Here is an 18,923-nt window from a genome sequence, read left to right on the forward strand (position 1 = left end):
GCTATGGAAGAGTGATTGAATGTTCCTTCATTCTATTTTTTAGTGACGTATTCTGAGCGTTTCTCAAACTTTTTTATTCGCGACATCCTTAATAATCCCGGATTGATCTATCATCAAATTTTTTGCGACCCCCCTTTTTGGCGTCCCCTCTCTTATAATCATTGATTTAGTGATCCAAATATAATTAAAGAATTGGCAATTTTTTAGAAATAAATTTATCATTTATGAGACATACAATTATGTATTTAAAAATTCGCGAATATTAAGAAGTAAACATTTTGTTTATTATTTTCAATTGTTTGACAAAAAAACATTTTTATTTTTTATTGAAACTAGTAAAAATAACAGTCATTTGTCATCAATAATATGGAATTGATCTAATATTAAATTAACTAACCTTAATTGAAATGAAAAAAAATAATTTCGAAAAATTTTACTTGTCAAATTTGTTCATATAGACAACATTGTTAACCTTTTGACATACAATGACGTGTTTCAGACGTCTACAGTTTATTTTATGAATAGATATGAGGCAAAGAAAGTGGTCTTTAGTATTTCTTGAAATATTTATTAATGAAACAATTCAATACTAAATGAACTGAACAAAATAAACGTACTTTTTTTCCCTTACATAACTTATATCTTATTTGCATATCAAAGGGTTAATATATATAACATTTAAGTATTTTTTTCGTTGACAAATCAGATAAAAGAGTATGACCAACAAATAAAGTTATTAATTTTGTAAATGCATTAACAAAATAATTGTGTCAAATGCAATCAACTCATCTTTCTATATCAGAAGAGAAAACTTAATTTATAAAATTACAAACTGTAGTTTCTGCTTTCAAATTAAACACATATTATTGGAACGAGGCTAGGAATATGTTTACTGGATTTAAATACAGACGTTCACTGTTTGTTGCCTATAAACAACAGTCATGGGAATTGGATAAAAAAAAATAATAATGAATCATTGAACTTGTAGATAATGATAAATTTCGTTTTTTTTTTCCTTTAAATCTTTAAGTAAAAACAATAAATTAAAGTTATCGCTTAATAGATTTGCAAATAGGAATAATAGTAAACTGCGTAGTGTTCAATTGTTTGTCAAAAAACATATTTTTTTTGTGTATTTTAAGGCAATTTAAAATAATTAACACGTTGACGATCACATGACCCACCGGTGGGTCATAAATTATGAATAATAGTTTTGTCGCTATGCACGCCACTGAATTTGACAGAGTATAACTTTAAATATATTACGTCAACTACAAAGCTTAAACGCCAATACATTTCTTATACAAATTTTGATAATTCTTGAAGCAATTTAGAATAATACGTGATATTGTGACATAATTTATGCATATTTTATAAAATAATTTGCGAGACACATTTCTCACAATTGTTATAAACTGTTTAAAAATTATTAAAAAATGTATTAGAAAAATTTATGTTTGTAATTGACGTAACGATTATGCGCCGTCTATAACGTGTTAAAAATAATCTGTACAAAAGAAGAATGAAGTTTATAACCTTTTTTTTTTGTTAAAAAAATATTTGTTCCTTTTGTAAGTAAAACAATGTGATTTCATTGCTAGTTAAAAAATAATCAGCTTATGAATATTTTTTTGTTAAAACAAAAACTGGAAAAACAATTCAGTTTTTATTGTTAAATAGATATTTGGTGATAAGAAAAACAGAAAATATTGTTTTTTAGGGAATATTATATGCTTTCTGTTTTTTTTATTGTTGAAATTCAACTTAAAATCTGTAAAATATTTTTTGGAACTTTTATTTATTTATTTTTACAAATCAGTAAATTGCTTTTTATTTCAGAAATGTGTGGAGCAGGTGGCTCCACAGAAAATTCCAATCCGAAACTAAAATGGAATGACAGTTACTTATCATAAGCTATATGGAAGTAACTTAACCTTAAATTATCTAACCTTAATTAACATTTCTCTTATTCTATCGAAATTGATGTATATTAAGGACGACGCATAATAGGTTTGTTTTCTGCGAAAAAAAAGTCGTGGACGTCTATGGACTGTGTGGAACGTTACTTCAGTGGCGTGCAACTATTATTATTGAAAGATGATTATCGCAAGGAAATTGATTATTTTCGGTAAACAATTAATTAAATCTCGCAGTTTTGTTGAGAAATCATTCGATTATCGCTGTATAAGTAAATACCAATTTTTATTCAATTAAAATAAATAGTTTAATCTGTATTCATTTTGTAACGGTACACAAAAGGTTCATTAATAAATACGTCGAAACATGAATGTCAGTGTAAAATGAGGAAAATTATTCTAATCTGCGCTTTTGTACAGTCGTTGCCGTTCAAGTGATTAAGTTTTTCAATATTGATTTTCAGGCTGATTCAAATAGGATTATTGACGGAGAGACTGCAAAAATTGGTCAATTTCCATGGCAGGTGTTGATCAGGTATCGAAAACATGATGGTGGGTATTTCTTTGATCAGCAATCATTTACTTTTCACTTAATTTTCACGAACAAATCACTCAATAATCTGATAACTTTAGGTCTTTCAATTACATTACATTTTCATTACTTGTAATTAGGAGGGATTGCAAGGAATGAGTACGAGACGGGCAGCATCCAAAATAAGATGGAAACTTGAAAAACGACATCGCCGTTTTCCAAACATCAAATGCGATCAATTTAAACTACAGGATCAAACCGGCAAAGCTTCCTAAGAAAGGCAACGTATTTCCAGCAAATAAGACAGTCACCGTCAGCGGATGGGGAAGAACCGAAGACGCTTGAGACGAAGTAAACGAAAATTTTATACATGTAGCTAATTTTGTATTCTGCAGTGATTACTTAAACTACGTTGCGATGACCACCATCGCCAATAAGAAATGCAAAACTCACTACAATCCCACTTACGTTTTGGATTCCACGCTGTGTGCGGTTGGGAATCCCCTAAACAATACTTGCAAAGTGAGTTCTTTGTTAAAAAAAAATTGTGTTGGCTGTTTTTATTAACATTTCTATTGTTTTGCAGGGTGACAGCGGCGGTCCAGTGGTCACATTGAACGGCAAAGAAGCCACGCACGTCGCCATCGTGAGTTTCGGTGATGCACCGCATGACCCGCAGGATATGTTCGCGTTGAATCGTATCTTGATTTTATTCATGAAAATACGGGAATTTATTGAAAAAAGTAACTAAAAACAAATTAATTATTTTTCTTTATAAAGTTTGATAAAATATACATCTTTGATTGTGTACATCAGGGATGTTTTAACGTTAATAAATTATAATATCACTTAAGGACGTAACGGCACAAATCGGTTTGTCTGCTGCGAGAAAATTCTTCGTGGACGCCTATTGACTGAGTGAAAAGTCAAATATCTTACAAAACTTAAACTTTTCTTATACTAAACAATTGTGAGAAATATGTCTAGCAATTTATTTTGTTAAGTATTCATGAACTGTGTCACAATATCACGTATTATTCGATATTGCTTCAAACATTATTAAAATATGTATAAGAAATGTATTGTCATTTAAGCTTTGTAATTGACGTAAGATATTTTATGTTATACTCAGTCAAAATCAGTAGCGTGCATAACGACCAAACTATTGAGTGAAGTAAAAAGTTCTGAGCGTTTCTTTCTCTTTATTTCTACGATGAAATTAACAAAGTTAGAATTTTCGGATTCAAATATGCTCCGTTTTGTTCGATAACTTTTCTCCTTTTTGAAGGCAATTTCATAATTCCTCGTCCCTATTGGTAAAAAACTTGAGCAGCTCATTTTCACAAGCCTCTCTTGAGGCCAGTTTTTTACCATCAAGAAAATTTCTCAAATGTTTGAAAAGGTGCCAGGTGTGGGTTATACGGCCGGTGCGTTATAATCTCCCATCCAAGCTCTCGGAGCTTCTGGCGAGTCATTATAGATGTGTGCGGTCTGGCGTTGTCTTAATGGAACACAACATCCTTTCTATTGGCCAATTATGGACGCTTCTCGTCGATCGTCTGCTTCAATCTGGTCAGTTATTGACAGTATAGGTCCGAATTGAGTGATTGACCCGATGGGAGCAGCTCATATTGGAGACTCTTGGTCGTTAATCTAGGCTTGGCGATTGTTTTGGCCAGTTCACTGCGGTTGGACCACGATCGTTTTGCCTGTTTATCGTATGTGGAATTTTTGAAGCGGATGGTGACTGGCGATGAAAAATGAGTCGATTTCATTACGCTTCAGCAAAAAATCGCAGGCATCAATTCACTCCAAAAGGTTGTTTTGCGTCAATTTGTGTGGCACCCATACATCAAGCTTCTTCTTGAGACCAGCTTTATGCAAATGGTTCCAAACGTATTTCTGGCTAATCTTCAGTTCCTGGACAATGGAATAAGTGCTCGCATCCCGGTGGGAATCGACGATTTTTATAATTTTATCAACATTTTCGACGATTGGCCTACCAGAAATGTCTCATCTTCGACGTCCATATTACCAGAACGGAAGCGTGGGAACTAACGCGTTGCTGTTGCATTCGATATTGTATTGGGTTAATAAACAACATATTTTTTTTGGCCGTCTGCTCCGCTTCTACCCATGTTCGTAGTGATATTGAAGAATGTATAGAATTTTCTCTTTTATTACCTCAAGTTTGGAATGCTCTAACACATAACTGGATTCACTAAACACAAAATTATCAAAGAACTTTTTTTAAAGTGTTATGTCGCCTTTAAGTTGCAGTATATAATGACAAGATACAATGAATACGTCGTAATGCCATTTAATGAAAAACGCTCAAAACTTCACCCAATAATATACATACTTTTTATGCGGTAGATACGTTCCACAGGAAAACGCATAGAAATAAATCGCACAAAAAAGGACTAGACACACGTATAAAAATAAAATAATTTTATTTACGTTTATTAAATTTCAGAAAAATAATTAGTCTTAATATATTCTTTCTGAAATGTTTATTCATAATTTTATAAAAACGTTAACAATCGTAGACAAGTTTATTAAATTTCAGAAAAATATAATCTTAACATATTCTTTCTAAATTTATACGGAAAAATTTTACAACAAAAAAATACAGAAATTTTTTATGAAAATTAATCTTTCTTCACATTTTTTTATTTAGAATTATCGTCGCTATATAGCAGAGGTTCCCAAACTTATTTGTGTCGTAGACCCCTTGCCATGTTTTTCGGTTTTGGGTAGACCCCCTACTTACCTGATATTGATTTTTTTGTAAATTTCTAACTGTAATGAAGTTTTAGTGCTTAAAGTAAAAACACATGTTAAGTTTTATACATTAATTAATTGAATTTAAATTAAAACTACTCTAAATAAAATTTTGTATCAGTTATATAAAATATACGTAACATAAAATAAACTAAGCAATAAATAAATGTTTTTAGTGAGAAGGATGAACCTGATGCTTTAATAATAAATTATCAACATTTGGCGTCAATTTTGTAAGGTTTAATCCTAAATCTCCTCGGCTAATAATGTACAGTCTGTTTCTTTTTTTCGTTAGGATATTGGTAACAGCGCTGAACCCCCTTTCCACTAGGTATGACGATGGAAAGGAAATTAAAAATTTCCTTGCTATAATCTATAATTCGCTATATTCCAGGTTTTTACAAGTTTAAAATGTATTGCGACCACAAAGCGAATGTCTACATCCTACAACTTACACAATTTTATAAACATATATACATTTTTTACTTCATAGGTACTTTTATAAATAATGTATATGGCTTTATATTATAAGATAGTATAATGTAAGTAAATAGGTACTATCAGTGACTATAAAAGATAGTCAGCATATCAGATATATGTCCTGAAGATAATGATTCTTCACAAGTAAAATTAGTCTCAACTTTGCATGTTGATTTTTTTCCTTTGACAATATAATCAGTGATTAAACTTTGCGATGGCTTTGCTATTTTTTGTACAATTCCTGATATCCAGAAATGCAATTCTGAAGCTCGCGTTGAAACTTGAATGCTCGTTTAGAATTATCATTTTTTTCGATGAAATGGTTTGTTAAAACGTGTCAACGGCCTAAAATAGTTATTTAAAAAAATACATCTTGAAATAAAAACCGCATAACTTCAAAACCGCATAAAAAGAGGACCGAGTGTATATATGATTAATTGTTGTGTCAGAGACGGAAATCTGGTTAATGTTATCTTCTGTTGGTTGATATGGAGTTATACACGGGTTTTATTTGAGATTTATTCTTAAAATTATTTAAAGTGTTTGCTTTATTGTCTATTCCTTTAAGGGTACGACTAATATTATTTAGTTACTATTCTCTTAACTAATTTCGTTAAGGGAATAATAACTAAGACTAATTATAAATACTGTTTTCAGAATTTCTAGAACGACATGTGTTATTTTTTATAAGGATAAAATTCAATTATCAATAGTTTTTTTCAATAATATACTTATCTAATTAATATATAAGATAAATTATGGAAATTTTATTATCACCAAAAAAATCATTTTGATTAATTATTATTAAAAAGTATTTTTTATCTAAAAATATCACGATTATCGCTGCTTATGAAAAATTTACTGTAATAAATTGGTATATAAGGCGTTACAAATATCATTGAAGATGCACTTATAGTAAAATGAGGTGCTCTATTCTGCTCTGCGTTTTTGCAGCAATTGCTTCCGCCCAAGTAATTACTCTTAGGTGTTTTACCACAAAAAGAAATACATTGCTTATTTTTTTAAGGTTGATGCCAATAGGATTATTGATGGACAGCCTGCAAAAGTTGGTCAATTCCCATGGCAGGTATTGATCACGGTTGAAACACCGGATGGCCCGAAAAGCTGCGGTGGAACTTTGCTCAGCAATCGTTGGGTATTGACGGCTGCCCATTGCACAAAAAAAAAGTTTGGACTCTTACACATCATTTTATAATACAACTAATATTCTAATTTCAGTTTCCATAGCTACAATATATGGTTAGGAAAGATTGCACAGTCAGAGACAGAGGAGGGCAGTCAAATTGTAGTCGTTCGCAGATTAATCGTACACCCAGACTACGATGGTGACCACACGAACGACATCTCACTACTCGAATCATTAACTGACATCAATTTCACTGACAACATCAAACCTATTCCAAGACTTCCTCAGAAAGGAAGCGTACTTCCAGCAGATACGACAATCACGGTCAGCGGATGGGGAAGGACCGAGGATGGTAGAAAAAAAGTACAAACGTAAATTTATTCATGTAGTTATGTTTGTATTCTTCAGACGGACCAGGCAGTTTTTACTTAAACTACGTAGAGTTAACCACCATCAGCAATAATAAATGTTGGCCTAATATAGGCATCGTTAATGATTCTGTTTTCTGCGCAGTCGGGCATCCATCGCAAGCTACGTGTCAGGCAAGTAGAAAAAGCATAGCATAGAGAATTGGGCGGCGTGGCGTGTTGATTACAACATTATTTGTTTTGTAGGGTGACAGTGGCGGACCTGCTGTTACATATGAAGGGAACGTAGCTACGCTAGTCGGAATCGTGAGTTTTGGACCGGTTAAATGCAGAAATGAGGTTTCTGCATTTGTACGCGTAGAATACTTCCTTGATTTCATTCATGAACACACGGACCGTCGCTAACATGAAAGCCGTCCTTGTGCAAAGCCTTTTATCGCGTCCCAATATTTCTGAATACCGGACAATTTTTAGACAGTAAGTTAATAAATACGAGATTTTTCTTTAGATTACATGCTACTATTAAAATAATAAAATGTTTTGTATTTTAACAATAATAATTATTATTAATTTTCATTATAAAAACACAACCTTCATTGCTTTTAACAAATGTTCTTCAGCAATTTGTTCAAATTTTGCAAATATTAGTTTTAAAAAAATCCAGTTACAAATGAAATGATGCCATTATGTGGCGCACGAGATTTGCTAGGTGCTGCGGCATCGCGTGTAAACAATTACTAAATAATAATAACATTAATGCACAAAAAAGTAATTGTTTTATTATTTAACACGTTAAAGACGGCGCATAATAGGTTTGTCTGCTGTAAGACCTACGGACTGTGTGAAAAGTAAAATATCATACGTCAATTGCAAACTTAACTCGTCGATGACGTCATAATTTATGAATAATAGTTTAGTCGCTATGCACGCCACTGACGTTGACTGAGTATAACCTCAAATATCTTACGTCAATTACAAAATTTAAAAGCCAATACATTTCTTATACATATTTTAAACATTCTTGGAGCAATTTAGAATAATACGTAATATTGTAACATAATTTATGCATAATTTACAAATTAAATTACAAAACACATTTCTCACAATTGTTATAAACTCTTTAAAAATTATTAAAAAAATGTTTAACGTTTGTAATTGACATAAGATATTTGACTTTTCACAGCAAAATCATTAAAATCGAGACCAAACTTGGTCCAATATAAACTAATGTAAAATACGATAATGCGTTCCATGTCGAAAAAAAAGACATGGAACGCATTATCGTATTTTACATTAGTTTATATGGGGAAAATTGTTCACTATACGACTATTTTGGAATGGTTTAAGCTCATTAAGCGATATTCCAATACGTTATGGAAAGTAACATTAATGACAGAAAACAAAATGGTAATGCTTCTTAACCTTCTTTTCCATCATTTTTAATCGCTGTGCAAATACAAATAAATACAGAAACATTTTTTATTTTTTAATTTGATACAATTTGAAATAAACAGTTAAAAACATTCTGGTGGATTGGAACAATCTCCTTGGATGCGGTCGTAATATAAGAAATTCAATTTCGCTTTGTAATCACAATACTCGCTATAGACGATATTTCTAGTAATCCTCAACTCCTGCACTTCGTTGTGCTCCAGCTGGCAATGGTACCTGTATTTGTAATTGTTACCAGGATACTTGGCGACATATAGAACTCCATCCACCTCGTAGATTTTAAAGTCGACGTGCTCCTGCTCGTACAGACCGATCGCAAGATGCATCTGCATAATCTACAACGTTAAACGCAATAGAAAAATTAGATAATAATATATTTTAATTATAATCCAATCAACTCAGCGTTACCTTTTAATCTCTCTGTCATTTATTTTCTATTAATGACATATCGGTTTATATTTGATAGTCGGATAACGATAATGTTTATTTGCAAATAATTTAAAATTTATTTTAGCATTGAATTTGGTTTGACTTTCGATGTCACAACCTTAGTATTTCGCATTTAATCATCAAAAGATTGAAGTTTTTTTTGTTACTTTTGAATAATGACGTTTAAATGATTTTAATTGGTAATCTTGTACCCAATAAGTGCAGATCGGATGCCTTGTTGTCGTACCGTAATATTCTGTGCATATTGTGTTGCATACCTTCATGGAAGCTTGTCCGAATTTGTTTCCCCATAGGAATACCATTCTGATGCGGTACTTCTTCTTGAGGCTGTGCAAAATTTTGCAAAGCAATTCGTCCTCTATGCGGTTCATGCTCAAATCCAAAAGACGTAACTTGGTTTCGGGAATCGCCTTCGCCAGAGCTCTTTGTTATTGAAGAAAAAGAAAACGCTTTCAAATATAGTTATGATTAATCGTCAACTAACGATTACTTGGCTCCGATGTTTCCAATCATGTTTCCAGCCAAATTCAAGCCGAGCAAATTAGGGCCGTTGATGAGCCAACGACTTAACACTTCCCCGCCGTAATTGTTGATGCGATTGTGACCCAAATCTAACAACCGGAGTGTGGTGTTTCTTTCAAGTCCGAGGAGAAGCAGTTCCATGTCGTGTCCATCGAAATTACACTTCTGCAGGTGCATCTCGATGAGCGTTTCGTTCATCTACGGTTGCATTGTATGAGTATATTTTAAAATGCTCGCTTGCTGTTTGCATGATCAGAGACTTTGACGAGCTCTCCCATCTGATCGGCCAACTGCGGCGGAAGTGTGAAGTGCCAGCAGGAAATCGGTATTACTCCAGATATATCCAACGATTTCAAAGACCTGTTATTGCCTATGTCCATACGCAAGCTCGAGCAAAAGTACGGAGTAGAGACCAGAGTTTGATGAGTGTCGCCGGCATCGAGATTCTCGATGGTAGGCACGTGCAGCAGGATGTTTTCGAAGGACGGTCCTCCCTAGACTCGAATGATAATGTCTACCATACGAAGAAATATTTGATAATAATTATAATACCTTTGATGTAATGTTGTTGGCCGTTAACCTGAGTGTTTTCAGCTTCAGCATCGGTGCTTTGTCGCTGATCATCTGGAGGCCGACGTGTGTAATGTTGCATCCGACAAGGTTCAAATGTTCAAGATTATTCTCTCGTCCCAAGAGGACTTCTGCCAAGATGTGGATTCCATCATCGGTAACGTCGTTATAAGCCAAATCCAATTTCACAATGTTCTTTCCGACCGAGATGAACGTAGAAATACGCGCTATGTCATTGTCGCATATCCTGTAATTCAGCCGACGGACAAGCTCGTTACCCTTCAATCGTAGGTTCTTCGTACCGTCGGAGTTCTTTTCACAGAAGATCGACAGATAGTCGAAGTTGCCCAACTTCTCGCTCATTCCAAAAAATCAAGTGTAAACTGATAACTATAATATATATAAAATCAAATCAAACTTTGCGTCACTTTGACAGATACAAATCTCCATAGAAACACAAACTTTGACATTAACCTTTGTTTAAGGTTTAATATTAAGTTTTCTTCATTTAAATAAGGCATATAGATGATTTAGTTAGAAACACAAATCACAATGTTAAATTCTACATTTTTAATTTAGTTAAGACACCAAAATTAAGAAAATTTCAATATTTAAGTACAATATCTGATCATCTAACCAAGCCAATGAAATTAACAGAATATATGAACTTATAATTGAATAATAAATATTTAAAAAATTTCAATCAAAATATTAATAATATTTATTGAAACAGTAAAATTACAAAATAAAATAAAATTTGTAATAAATTTAAATTAAATAATTGTTTCAAACATGTACAATGAAAATAATATATAACATAATTAATTAAATTCATATGTTATTTATCAGTTCATGTTGTTATAGAGACGAGTGTCAAAGGTTGTATTTAAATTGTTTGATTTAATTACATCAAAGTGATTTTTTTTTAATACACGTAAACCGAAAAATTTGTTTGATCTCTTGATAAGTATGCAAGAGGTATTTTTAATAACAATTAAATGTATTGAATCTGCATCTGCCATCTGGTCTTTTAAATGTTTGCAATGTGTACAGTGAATAGTCGAGTAAATCTTCGGTGGTATTTTTGAATTTCGTTGAGAGGTGTTGGGTGGCGGCGGCATTCGCGGTCGGATTTGAGCGAAGAAAAATGGTCGAGCGTCGCGGTTTCCGAGCGAGAGACGTCAGTCGCGTCAGTTTGTATTAATAAATAGTTGGCCATTTCTCATAATCTCTTCTAGCTTACATGACACAAAACGGCTTTTATCTCGTCCAAACAGGGAAACCATCAATTTCGGTACATCAAGCGAAAAACTAGGAAAAAGGAGAGAAGGTCATCCTGTCTCCGTATTCCGATTCATCGTAACGTAACGTAACGCATCGGATGAGCAGGAATAAGGTGTCTGTTGTTGTTGTTGCCATCATCATCGTTGTCATGGTAGCAGCAGCAACAGTTACCACAGCAAACTAGCTTCGTCGGAGCCATAAAGTCGGTGTGTAATTCCAGTAGTTAATGAACATACACATTCAACACAACACAGCGCATAGAGAGGGACCCGACGCGTTTATTTATCTACCATGTAAACATCGAACTGAAAACACACAAAATGGGACATGAGACGAGATGAACTCGCTGGATCACTGGAGCCAGTGGAAACAGAGGAAGCGAGAAAACAGAAGAAAGACAAGAAGAAGAAAAAAAAACAACATACACACACGATGCGTTCCCATAAATGACTTAACTTCTTCTCCTCGTCTTCGTCTACTTCATTTAAATATATATTTTTTTATTACTTTTTTTTCCCGTTGCTTCTCTTGCATCTCCGTGTCTCATCTCGTTCTCCCGTTTTCGCCGCGCCCGTTAATTACCAGAAATAATAAATTGTTTGGATTTTCTGTGGAGATGAGACTCACACGCATCAAGTGTAGAAGCAGCAGCAGCATGAAAAGAAGAGGACGACGGCGGAGGGAAATGTTTACGAAACCGGTGGTCGTGTTGTAAACACGCGACTTGGAGTAGAGGCGAAGTGAATGAAAACACGGTGTATTTATTTGTCGAGACGATGTTGAAAGGCCCCCACCGGCTCGGATTTCGCTTTCCACCGAAGAAGAAGAAGCAACAACCAAACGAAACTAAAAAAAGAGCACGAAAGAACGTAAAAGACGAGCTGATGGCCGAACCGGAAATTCTAAGTGAATTGCAGTGAGCGCCGAACAAATGTGCATCAAGGTTTTTGAAAGCTGATCACTGTTCTTCAGCAGCCTTTGCTTTCATCGATTCACTTTTATTTAAAGTTCTTCGTTCAATCATAAAATACAAATCACAACAGACTTCTTCATAAAATTTTGTTTCGATTTTTTAATTATCTAAGTTAATACCAACTTCCGCATTCGAATTACTTATGTAATGTTACCAGTTAATTATTAAGAAAACAACATTTTTAATTTGAGATTAATAACTAATAAAAAATATGTTATAGTAAAAATTAACCTCAACTTGTCAAATGTTTTCAATCTGGATGATAATAATCGGTGCTGCAATATTATGATTAACGAATAATATAAAACTATTCAATTTCAAGTAAAATGTTAAGTTGACAGTTTTATTAATCGAGAGGTTAGAATATTAATCAAATGTAAACTGATGGATATTCGTTATTTGTTATTGATTTTGAAAAAAAAAATGAGAAAGAAGGCGTTTCAATTTCTAATTAAAGTCAACCCGAGTGCAGAATGCGATGGAGACGTGCGCGTTTAACCGCCAATTGGCCCGTCCGAAATCCGCTGCCAAAGCTGTCGAGACGCGCCGAAATAATAAAAAGAAAATACCGACATAAATTTATCGAAACCTATTTTTACGTAATAAATAGCCAAACGCTCAATAAATATAGAAACGCGACCTCTCCGACGTTTTGGAAAACTTCAATTCATTCCGATGAAATCTTTCTATTTTTTTAAATTTACACTAAACATTTTTTTTAATCAAAATACTGTTAATTATTGATGAATCAAAATTGTACAATTGGCCACCTATCTGAGATAATGTTTTAAAGAAACGATATCTGTTGTTGAACTAATTGAAATATTTTCATATAATTACATAAAACAGTACACATAATAACATTGATGAATCAATTCAATTACTAAAAGTTTGAATTAGTTTGTTCGATATTACCTAAATTCGTGTTTATTTTTATTTATTTATTTTATTATTTGCTGTCACGTTGACGGCTGGTAAAGCTGCAGAAAGTAGCATTTGCAAAAAATATGTGTATATATCAAAGTCGCCGTCTTTCAAATGTGACATTTAACATGAGCTAAAAGAAAAATAAATTGCTATCACTGCCAACGCTTTTTTCTTCCCTCGCGAAACGTAACTCATTTCTTTCAAATTCCTTTTGTTTTTTTTTTATTTAAGCATAAAATATCAAAACTATTTAAACATTCCTATCGATCAGTATAAAATATTAACTTTATTTCAAGAAAATTTATATCAGTTATAAATAATTCCATTGGAGAATAATTTATTATTTTGTTTGTGATTTTTGTTTTGTTTTATATATTGTACATACAATAAATTCATCGAAATTATAGTTAAAAGAAAAGGTTTTCTAAGAAAATGTTAAAATATCTATATATTTTTTTTTTAATGTTTACATCAAATACATAGATCTTATTACCATAGGAACTCAAATTCAATTTAATAAATTTTGTTTACAGAAAATCCATTTGTTAACTTGGCTTATCGATTTTTTAATTTAAAATGAAATTTTTTTTTTTTAATATTCTAGATTATTGTTTAAATCTCATAAAGTAATTATATAAAATAATTACATAAAATTTGTACAAATGACAAAAAAAATTCAAATTCATGGATTTGATACTTGGCAAGTATCGCATATCCAAATTGCAGTGAGTCCTTGTGTAAATCTTTGTTTTCTGTGATATTTCAATTATTTTGTCTTCACCCCGAATTATTACTTTTTCTCTGAGATTTCTTCTCTCTCTCTTCAATTCTATCTCTGTTTCGATTTCCTCGTTCGCGACAAATTTTAAAAATAGCCGTCTCCCCCCTCGTTCTCTGCAGAAGAAGAGAGCGAGAAGAGAAGAGGACCGTAAATTTCCGAGTAAAATTAAATCGAATTTCACATATAATTAAGCGACATTTCGGAGCCGATTCTTCGGACCTCCAACTGAGAGAGTCGCTCTACCCGAAGATCCAACGCGACGTAAATTAACGAATCATAGAAAAAGAAACAACAACATCAAGAAAAGAAAAAATGCTAAGATTCGAAGAGTTAGTTCACTGCAAACTAATGATCATCCTATCTACTAAGTCTTTAATATTTTATTCACTTATTCCTGTTGATATTGCTTTTGCTCCTTTTTCTGTATGTGAGAAGAACAGGAAAATCGGTTCGATATGAAATTATGAAACGGGAAGAAGAAAGATGGAACTGTAAGCTTAAAAATAGCCTTCGGTTCAGCGTGCGGGAGAAGCGAAGAAGAGCCTTTTAATCTTCGTCCTCTTCGTTATTTGCGTGTATGTTTGTATGTATGCGCGCGTGTGTGTGTGTGTGTGTAAAAAGCGGCAGTAAACGAGCGCGAACTGAAAACTGCACCAGGCTTCGGGAGATACAAAGTTGCTGAAAAATCCGAACGTAAAAGTTGACTTTACGACCTGGAATATAAATTGATTTCCGGTCCACTCCGTCACCGCTTCTCATCTTCTTCCCTCTCCTTTCTCCTCCTCCTCAAGCAGCTGCTCATCTCTTTCCATCGTTGTTTCCAGACGAGTGCGAGCGAAAAGCAGGCCATTGAGGAATAGGTTCGGACATAGGAGATGAGAAAGATGAACGATGCGACGATGATGCGAGGAAGGAAAGACGAACAACCATTTATTGCCTCTTTCTTTCTTCCTTTTATTTTTTCTTTTTGCAGTCCGAGGGACACCACTTCAATCCGAAATTAGTCCGTGCGGTGAACGCCGTCTTCCTTCTCTTTATCCTCCTTCTTCTTTTTCTCTTCAAACAGAGTTTGACCATTAAAACGTCACTTATTTTGTCAATGGACAAAGGCGTGGAGGACTCTGGAGCTGAAACGAAACACTTGCCAAATCCGACGCACTTAAACGCTACTACTCATCTTTTAATAACGCATCTAAACTTCACTCGAATCAACGTATTTGTAAATCACGCTCGTTTTTGACGTGTCTCTTCCTTCACAAAATATTTAAAATTTGAGCTCTGAAAAGAAATACATTCATTTCATATGTATTTATATAATTAAACTAAATTTGTTTGTTTATTTATCTAAAGTTGAATTATTATTATTTTTATTTTTATAATTTTTTTTTGCCTAGAATGTGAGATTATTTTCTTCCATAATTATTTTTAATATGACATTGATTTCTTCATTTTAATTGTTTGAACAAAAGGATTAAATTTTAGTTGTGAAAAGATACATTTTGTATATGATATCAATATAAGAATTATTTGGAACTAATTATTTTCAATATGTTAGATTGTGTTTATGGCTAGAACTGTCAAAGTCATTGACTTTTTAATTTGACATTCCAGAACGGTCAAAGTCATTCACTTTTTTAAAATTATCTAATTTCAGCTCTGAAACATTACATTTATTGTATGATGTTTACATACCAATTATTTGATTTTTTTAAATTATCCACAATTTAGTTACTGTAAAAATGTTATCTGTAGAATTATTTTATAATTCTTTTAATTTCAAATTTGAAAATTTACACATTTTAATAATTTATCTTAAATAAATAATTTCTATTTTTTGTTTTGTTTACAGTAGCAGATGATTATTTTCTAGAACTGTCACTGTTAATGTCATTATCCTTTGCAAATTAAATTGACTCAACGTATTCATCTGCACGTTTCCGCTTCCAAAGTTTCGTTTCATCCTCAAACCATTTTTAAAGTGTTTTTTTGAATATGTTTTTCTTTTAACATAAATATAAATCTTGTTTCATTCTTGATGTTGTTTAAAATAATAGATGATTGTTCATACAATTTTCCAAAATAAATCAATTAAGATGAAATTACCACATAATTTTTTTTTAGCAAAATCTGTCTTTTTATAAACATAGACATTTCTTTTTCTTTCAAAAATGGATTTGCCGTTTGTTTCCCTTGTGGGAGTGAGTGCCTTTTCGTTTCCGTAAATCAATCATTATTGACGTGCGATGCCTTAGATGTTTATTTTTCCTACGTTTTACGCTTTGGACGTTGCAGAAAAATAATATGTATAAAAATATATGAAAACTTGGTTATTTATTTTGTTTTCAAAATGCCCGTCGCTTCCTGGTATTCAGTTACATAATGCACTGGAGAATGAACATAAAGTTTATTTTACAGTTATGAACTTCTATGTAAATTACTTTTAAAATTTAAATAATTAGTACTAGTTCAATAAAAATTTTCTTATAATATATCTATTTATTTAACATAGCAATAAAAGCAGAAGCAATAGAAAATAACATCTTTAAATTACCAATTAAATAAATGGTTTAATTATAAAAATATAGTAATAATTAGACATGCATTTCTCTTTCAAATTGGTCATCAACTACGTGTGTGGTCTTGAGATTTCTATTTCATTTCTAGTCGGTAAAATACGAATCTTTTTTTCGCATTATTCCATTTCTTTTTTGTAAAACTTAGTTTTTATATATGATAAAAATAAACGTAACTTATAAATAATTTATATTTATAGATTATTTCAGCCAATTTTAATAAATAATTAACTCATTCATTTGAATTTATTTCTTCCTTGATAAATATGAAAATAATATTTTTTTTATCATTTTGAAAAGTTTTGGGAAAATTGTAAAACAATATCTTTGATAGTGTATTTGTAGGAATAATTAATAAATGTTTAAGAAAAAGCTAATTATTTTGTTTTTTTTTTCTTTATCGAGGGAATAATAAATAAATATACATTTGGTTCTAATTAAAACTTGACAATGACGATGTTCTCGTTAATAGCTTTTTTTGTCATTTCGGTTTTGAAAACCGGAGAGTTTTCGGAAAAGATAAAGCATATATATGAATGGGAGGAGGATGGACCACAGTAGGGGAGGATGAAGATAGAGAGACAGAGTTGAAATATGAGCGCGAAAGAGATGAAAGGGAAGAATCGGTCTGGGCGACAAAGGAGGATGAGAAGGAGGAGACAAAAAAAACGTTAATGAACATTTGGTGGTGGACGGGAGACAGCTGCGTTCACATCGTATCGAATTATCGCCCGAAAAGTCAATTAAAAAAAATAGAGAGAGAAAATGGAAAAAAATGAAATAAAGACAAAGAACGATTAAATTGTCAAAAAAAATATAATATAATAATAAAATTATTTACAAAAGTTTGGATCACATCAATTAGTGGAGAGTTTCGTTCTATTTACAAACAACGTACAATGGTGAGTGCACGGCGACTTTCGACGACGAGACGTGTATTTGATGTACATGTATGATTGCACTTTCATCCAGCGAAATACAAATAATAATAATTACATCGAAAGTATTTACAATTTGGTTATATAATACAAAACAAAATAAAATGGAGCGATAGAAACTGTACAAAAATAATGTATATCATCGTTGGCGCTGAGTTTCTCGAAGGCACTTTGGAACTTTTTGTTTTTCTTTGTTTCACTTGTCTTTGTAAGTGTCACTTGATGATATTTGAGGTTCGTCCTTCGGATGTTTGCACCGCGAATTGGAATGATTTGTTGCAGACGCTTCTTATGATTTTTTTATTTGTGAAGGAAGCAAAGCGATGTTTGTGTGGTGGTGCTAGGGATTCGAGTTCCAATCACCCTCCATCCGCCAAACGCTAAATGCTCTGCTAAGCTTCTCGTGCGCCGTGTACGAGCACACGTTGCCGATAACGTCCGGATCTCCGTGTCCTCCTGACTCCGGCGAAGAGCTCGAGAGAATATGGTAGAGGAAGTTGATGTATTTGGCGGCCAATTTGAGCGTCTGAATCTTGGAGAGTTTGTCCGACGGAAGCGTGGGAATGCTCTTTCGTAGACTGGCGAAAGCTTCGTTCAAGCTCTGCGTCCTCTGGCGTTCTCGCACGTTTGCCATAATCCTTTGGTTCTGGATATCCTCGTCACTTTGAGGCGATTTCCTTCTGGGTTTTGAGCGCGACGAGCAAACGTTCTCGTCGTCGAAAGCGGATTTGCGTTTCCTTCCTCGTGTCTTCAGCACCGGGACGCCGTCGTCCACGTCCACCTCGACTTTGATGAACTTTTGTAGCTCTTCACCGGACTGGTGGTGATGATAGGGTTGACGGTAGATGTCGTAGCCGTTATAGTAACCGTCGTAGCCGCCCGCACCGTAAGCACCACCGCCTCCACCTCCTCCGACGTTGTTGTTGTTAATGTTGTTGTTGTTGTTGGGTGGACATCCGATCGAGTTGACTGGGACGATATACTTGTCGTTGGCGTTGGTCAGGTCCATGAGGCTCGTCGGGGAGTATTGGTCGTCGTTGTAGGACCCGGTGCTCGTCGTCGGCGACAGCTGCCTGTACGGCGCGCTCTCGTTGATGTTTCGCGTCTGGTACATCCTAATTCGTTCTTCGTTCAATACGACGCAAAGCGGGGCAACCGACTAACAGACAAGCGGATAAGAACAGACTGAATGGTTGTGCGCTCGTTCGAAATATGGTTTAGTTACT

The 18,923-nt window shown here is 33.3% G+C and overlaps 3 protein-coding genes across 3 annotated transcripts; 1 reads left to right on the forward strand and 2 right to left on the reverse strand.

The window, feature by feature from the left end:
- The first annotated feature begins 6,617 nt into the window (after positions 1 to 6,617).
- Positions 6,618 to 7,784, forward strand: LOC108568679 (chymotrypsin-like protease CTRL-1). Its single transcript, XM_017929886.1, has 5 exons — positions 6,618 to 6,683; positions 6,740 to 6,900; positions 6,952 to 7,211; positions 7,268 to 7,401; positions 7,474 to 7,784. Exons 1-5 carry the CDS (start codon positions 6,633 to 6,635, stop codon positions 7,630 to 7,632), a joined length of 765 nt encoding a protein of 254 aa, XP_017785375.1. The 5' UTR covers positions 6,618 to 6,632; the 3' UTR covers positions 7,633 to 7,784.
- An 822-nt stretch (positions 7,785 to 8,606) lies between these two features.
- LOC108568664 (leucine-rich repeat-containing protein 34-like) lies at positions 8,607 to 10,801 on the reverse strand. The gene is made up of 5 exons (XM_017929869.1): positions 10,204 to 10,801; positions 9,912 to 10,145; positions 9,620 to 9,849; positions 9,387 to 9,552; positions 8,607 to 9,014 (listed from the first exon to the last, which is right to left on the reverse strand). The coding sequence occupies exons 1-5, from the start codon at positions 10,582 to 10,584 to the stop codon at positions 8,742 to 8,744; spliced, it is 1,284 nt and encodes a 427-aa protein (XP_017785358.1). The 5' UTR covers positions 10,585 to 10,801; the 3' UTR covers positions 8,607 to 8,741.
- A 6,820-nt stretch (positions 10,802 to 17,621) lies between these two features.
- Positions 17,622 to 18,923, reverse strand: LOC108568677 (twist-related protein 1-like). The gene has a single exon (XM_017929883.1). The coding sequence runs from the start codon at positions 18,809 to 18,811 to the stop codon at positions 18,038 to 18,040; it is 774 nt and encodes a 257-aa protein (XP_017785372.1). The 5' UTR covers positions 18,812 to 18,923; the 3' UTR covers positions 17,622 to 18,037.

The sequence above is a fragment of the Nicrophorus vespilloides genome, unplaced genomic scaffold (genome assembly GCF_001412225.1).
Source record: "Nicrophorus vespilloides isolate i.1.1-1 unplaced genomic scaffold, Nicve_v1.0, whole genome shotgun sequence".
Taxonomy (NCBI): domain Eukaryota; kingdom Metazoa; phylum Arthropoda; class Insecta; order Coleoptera; family Silphidae; genus Nicrophorus; species Nicrophorus vespilloides.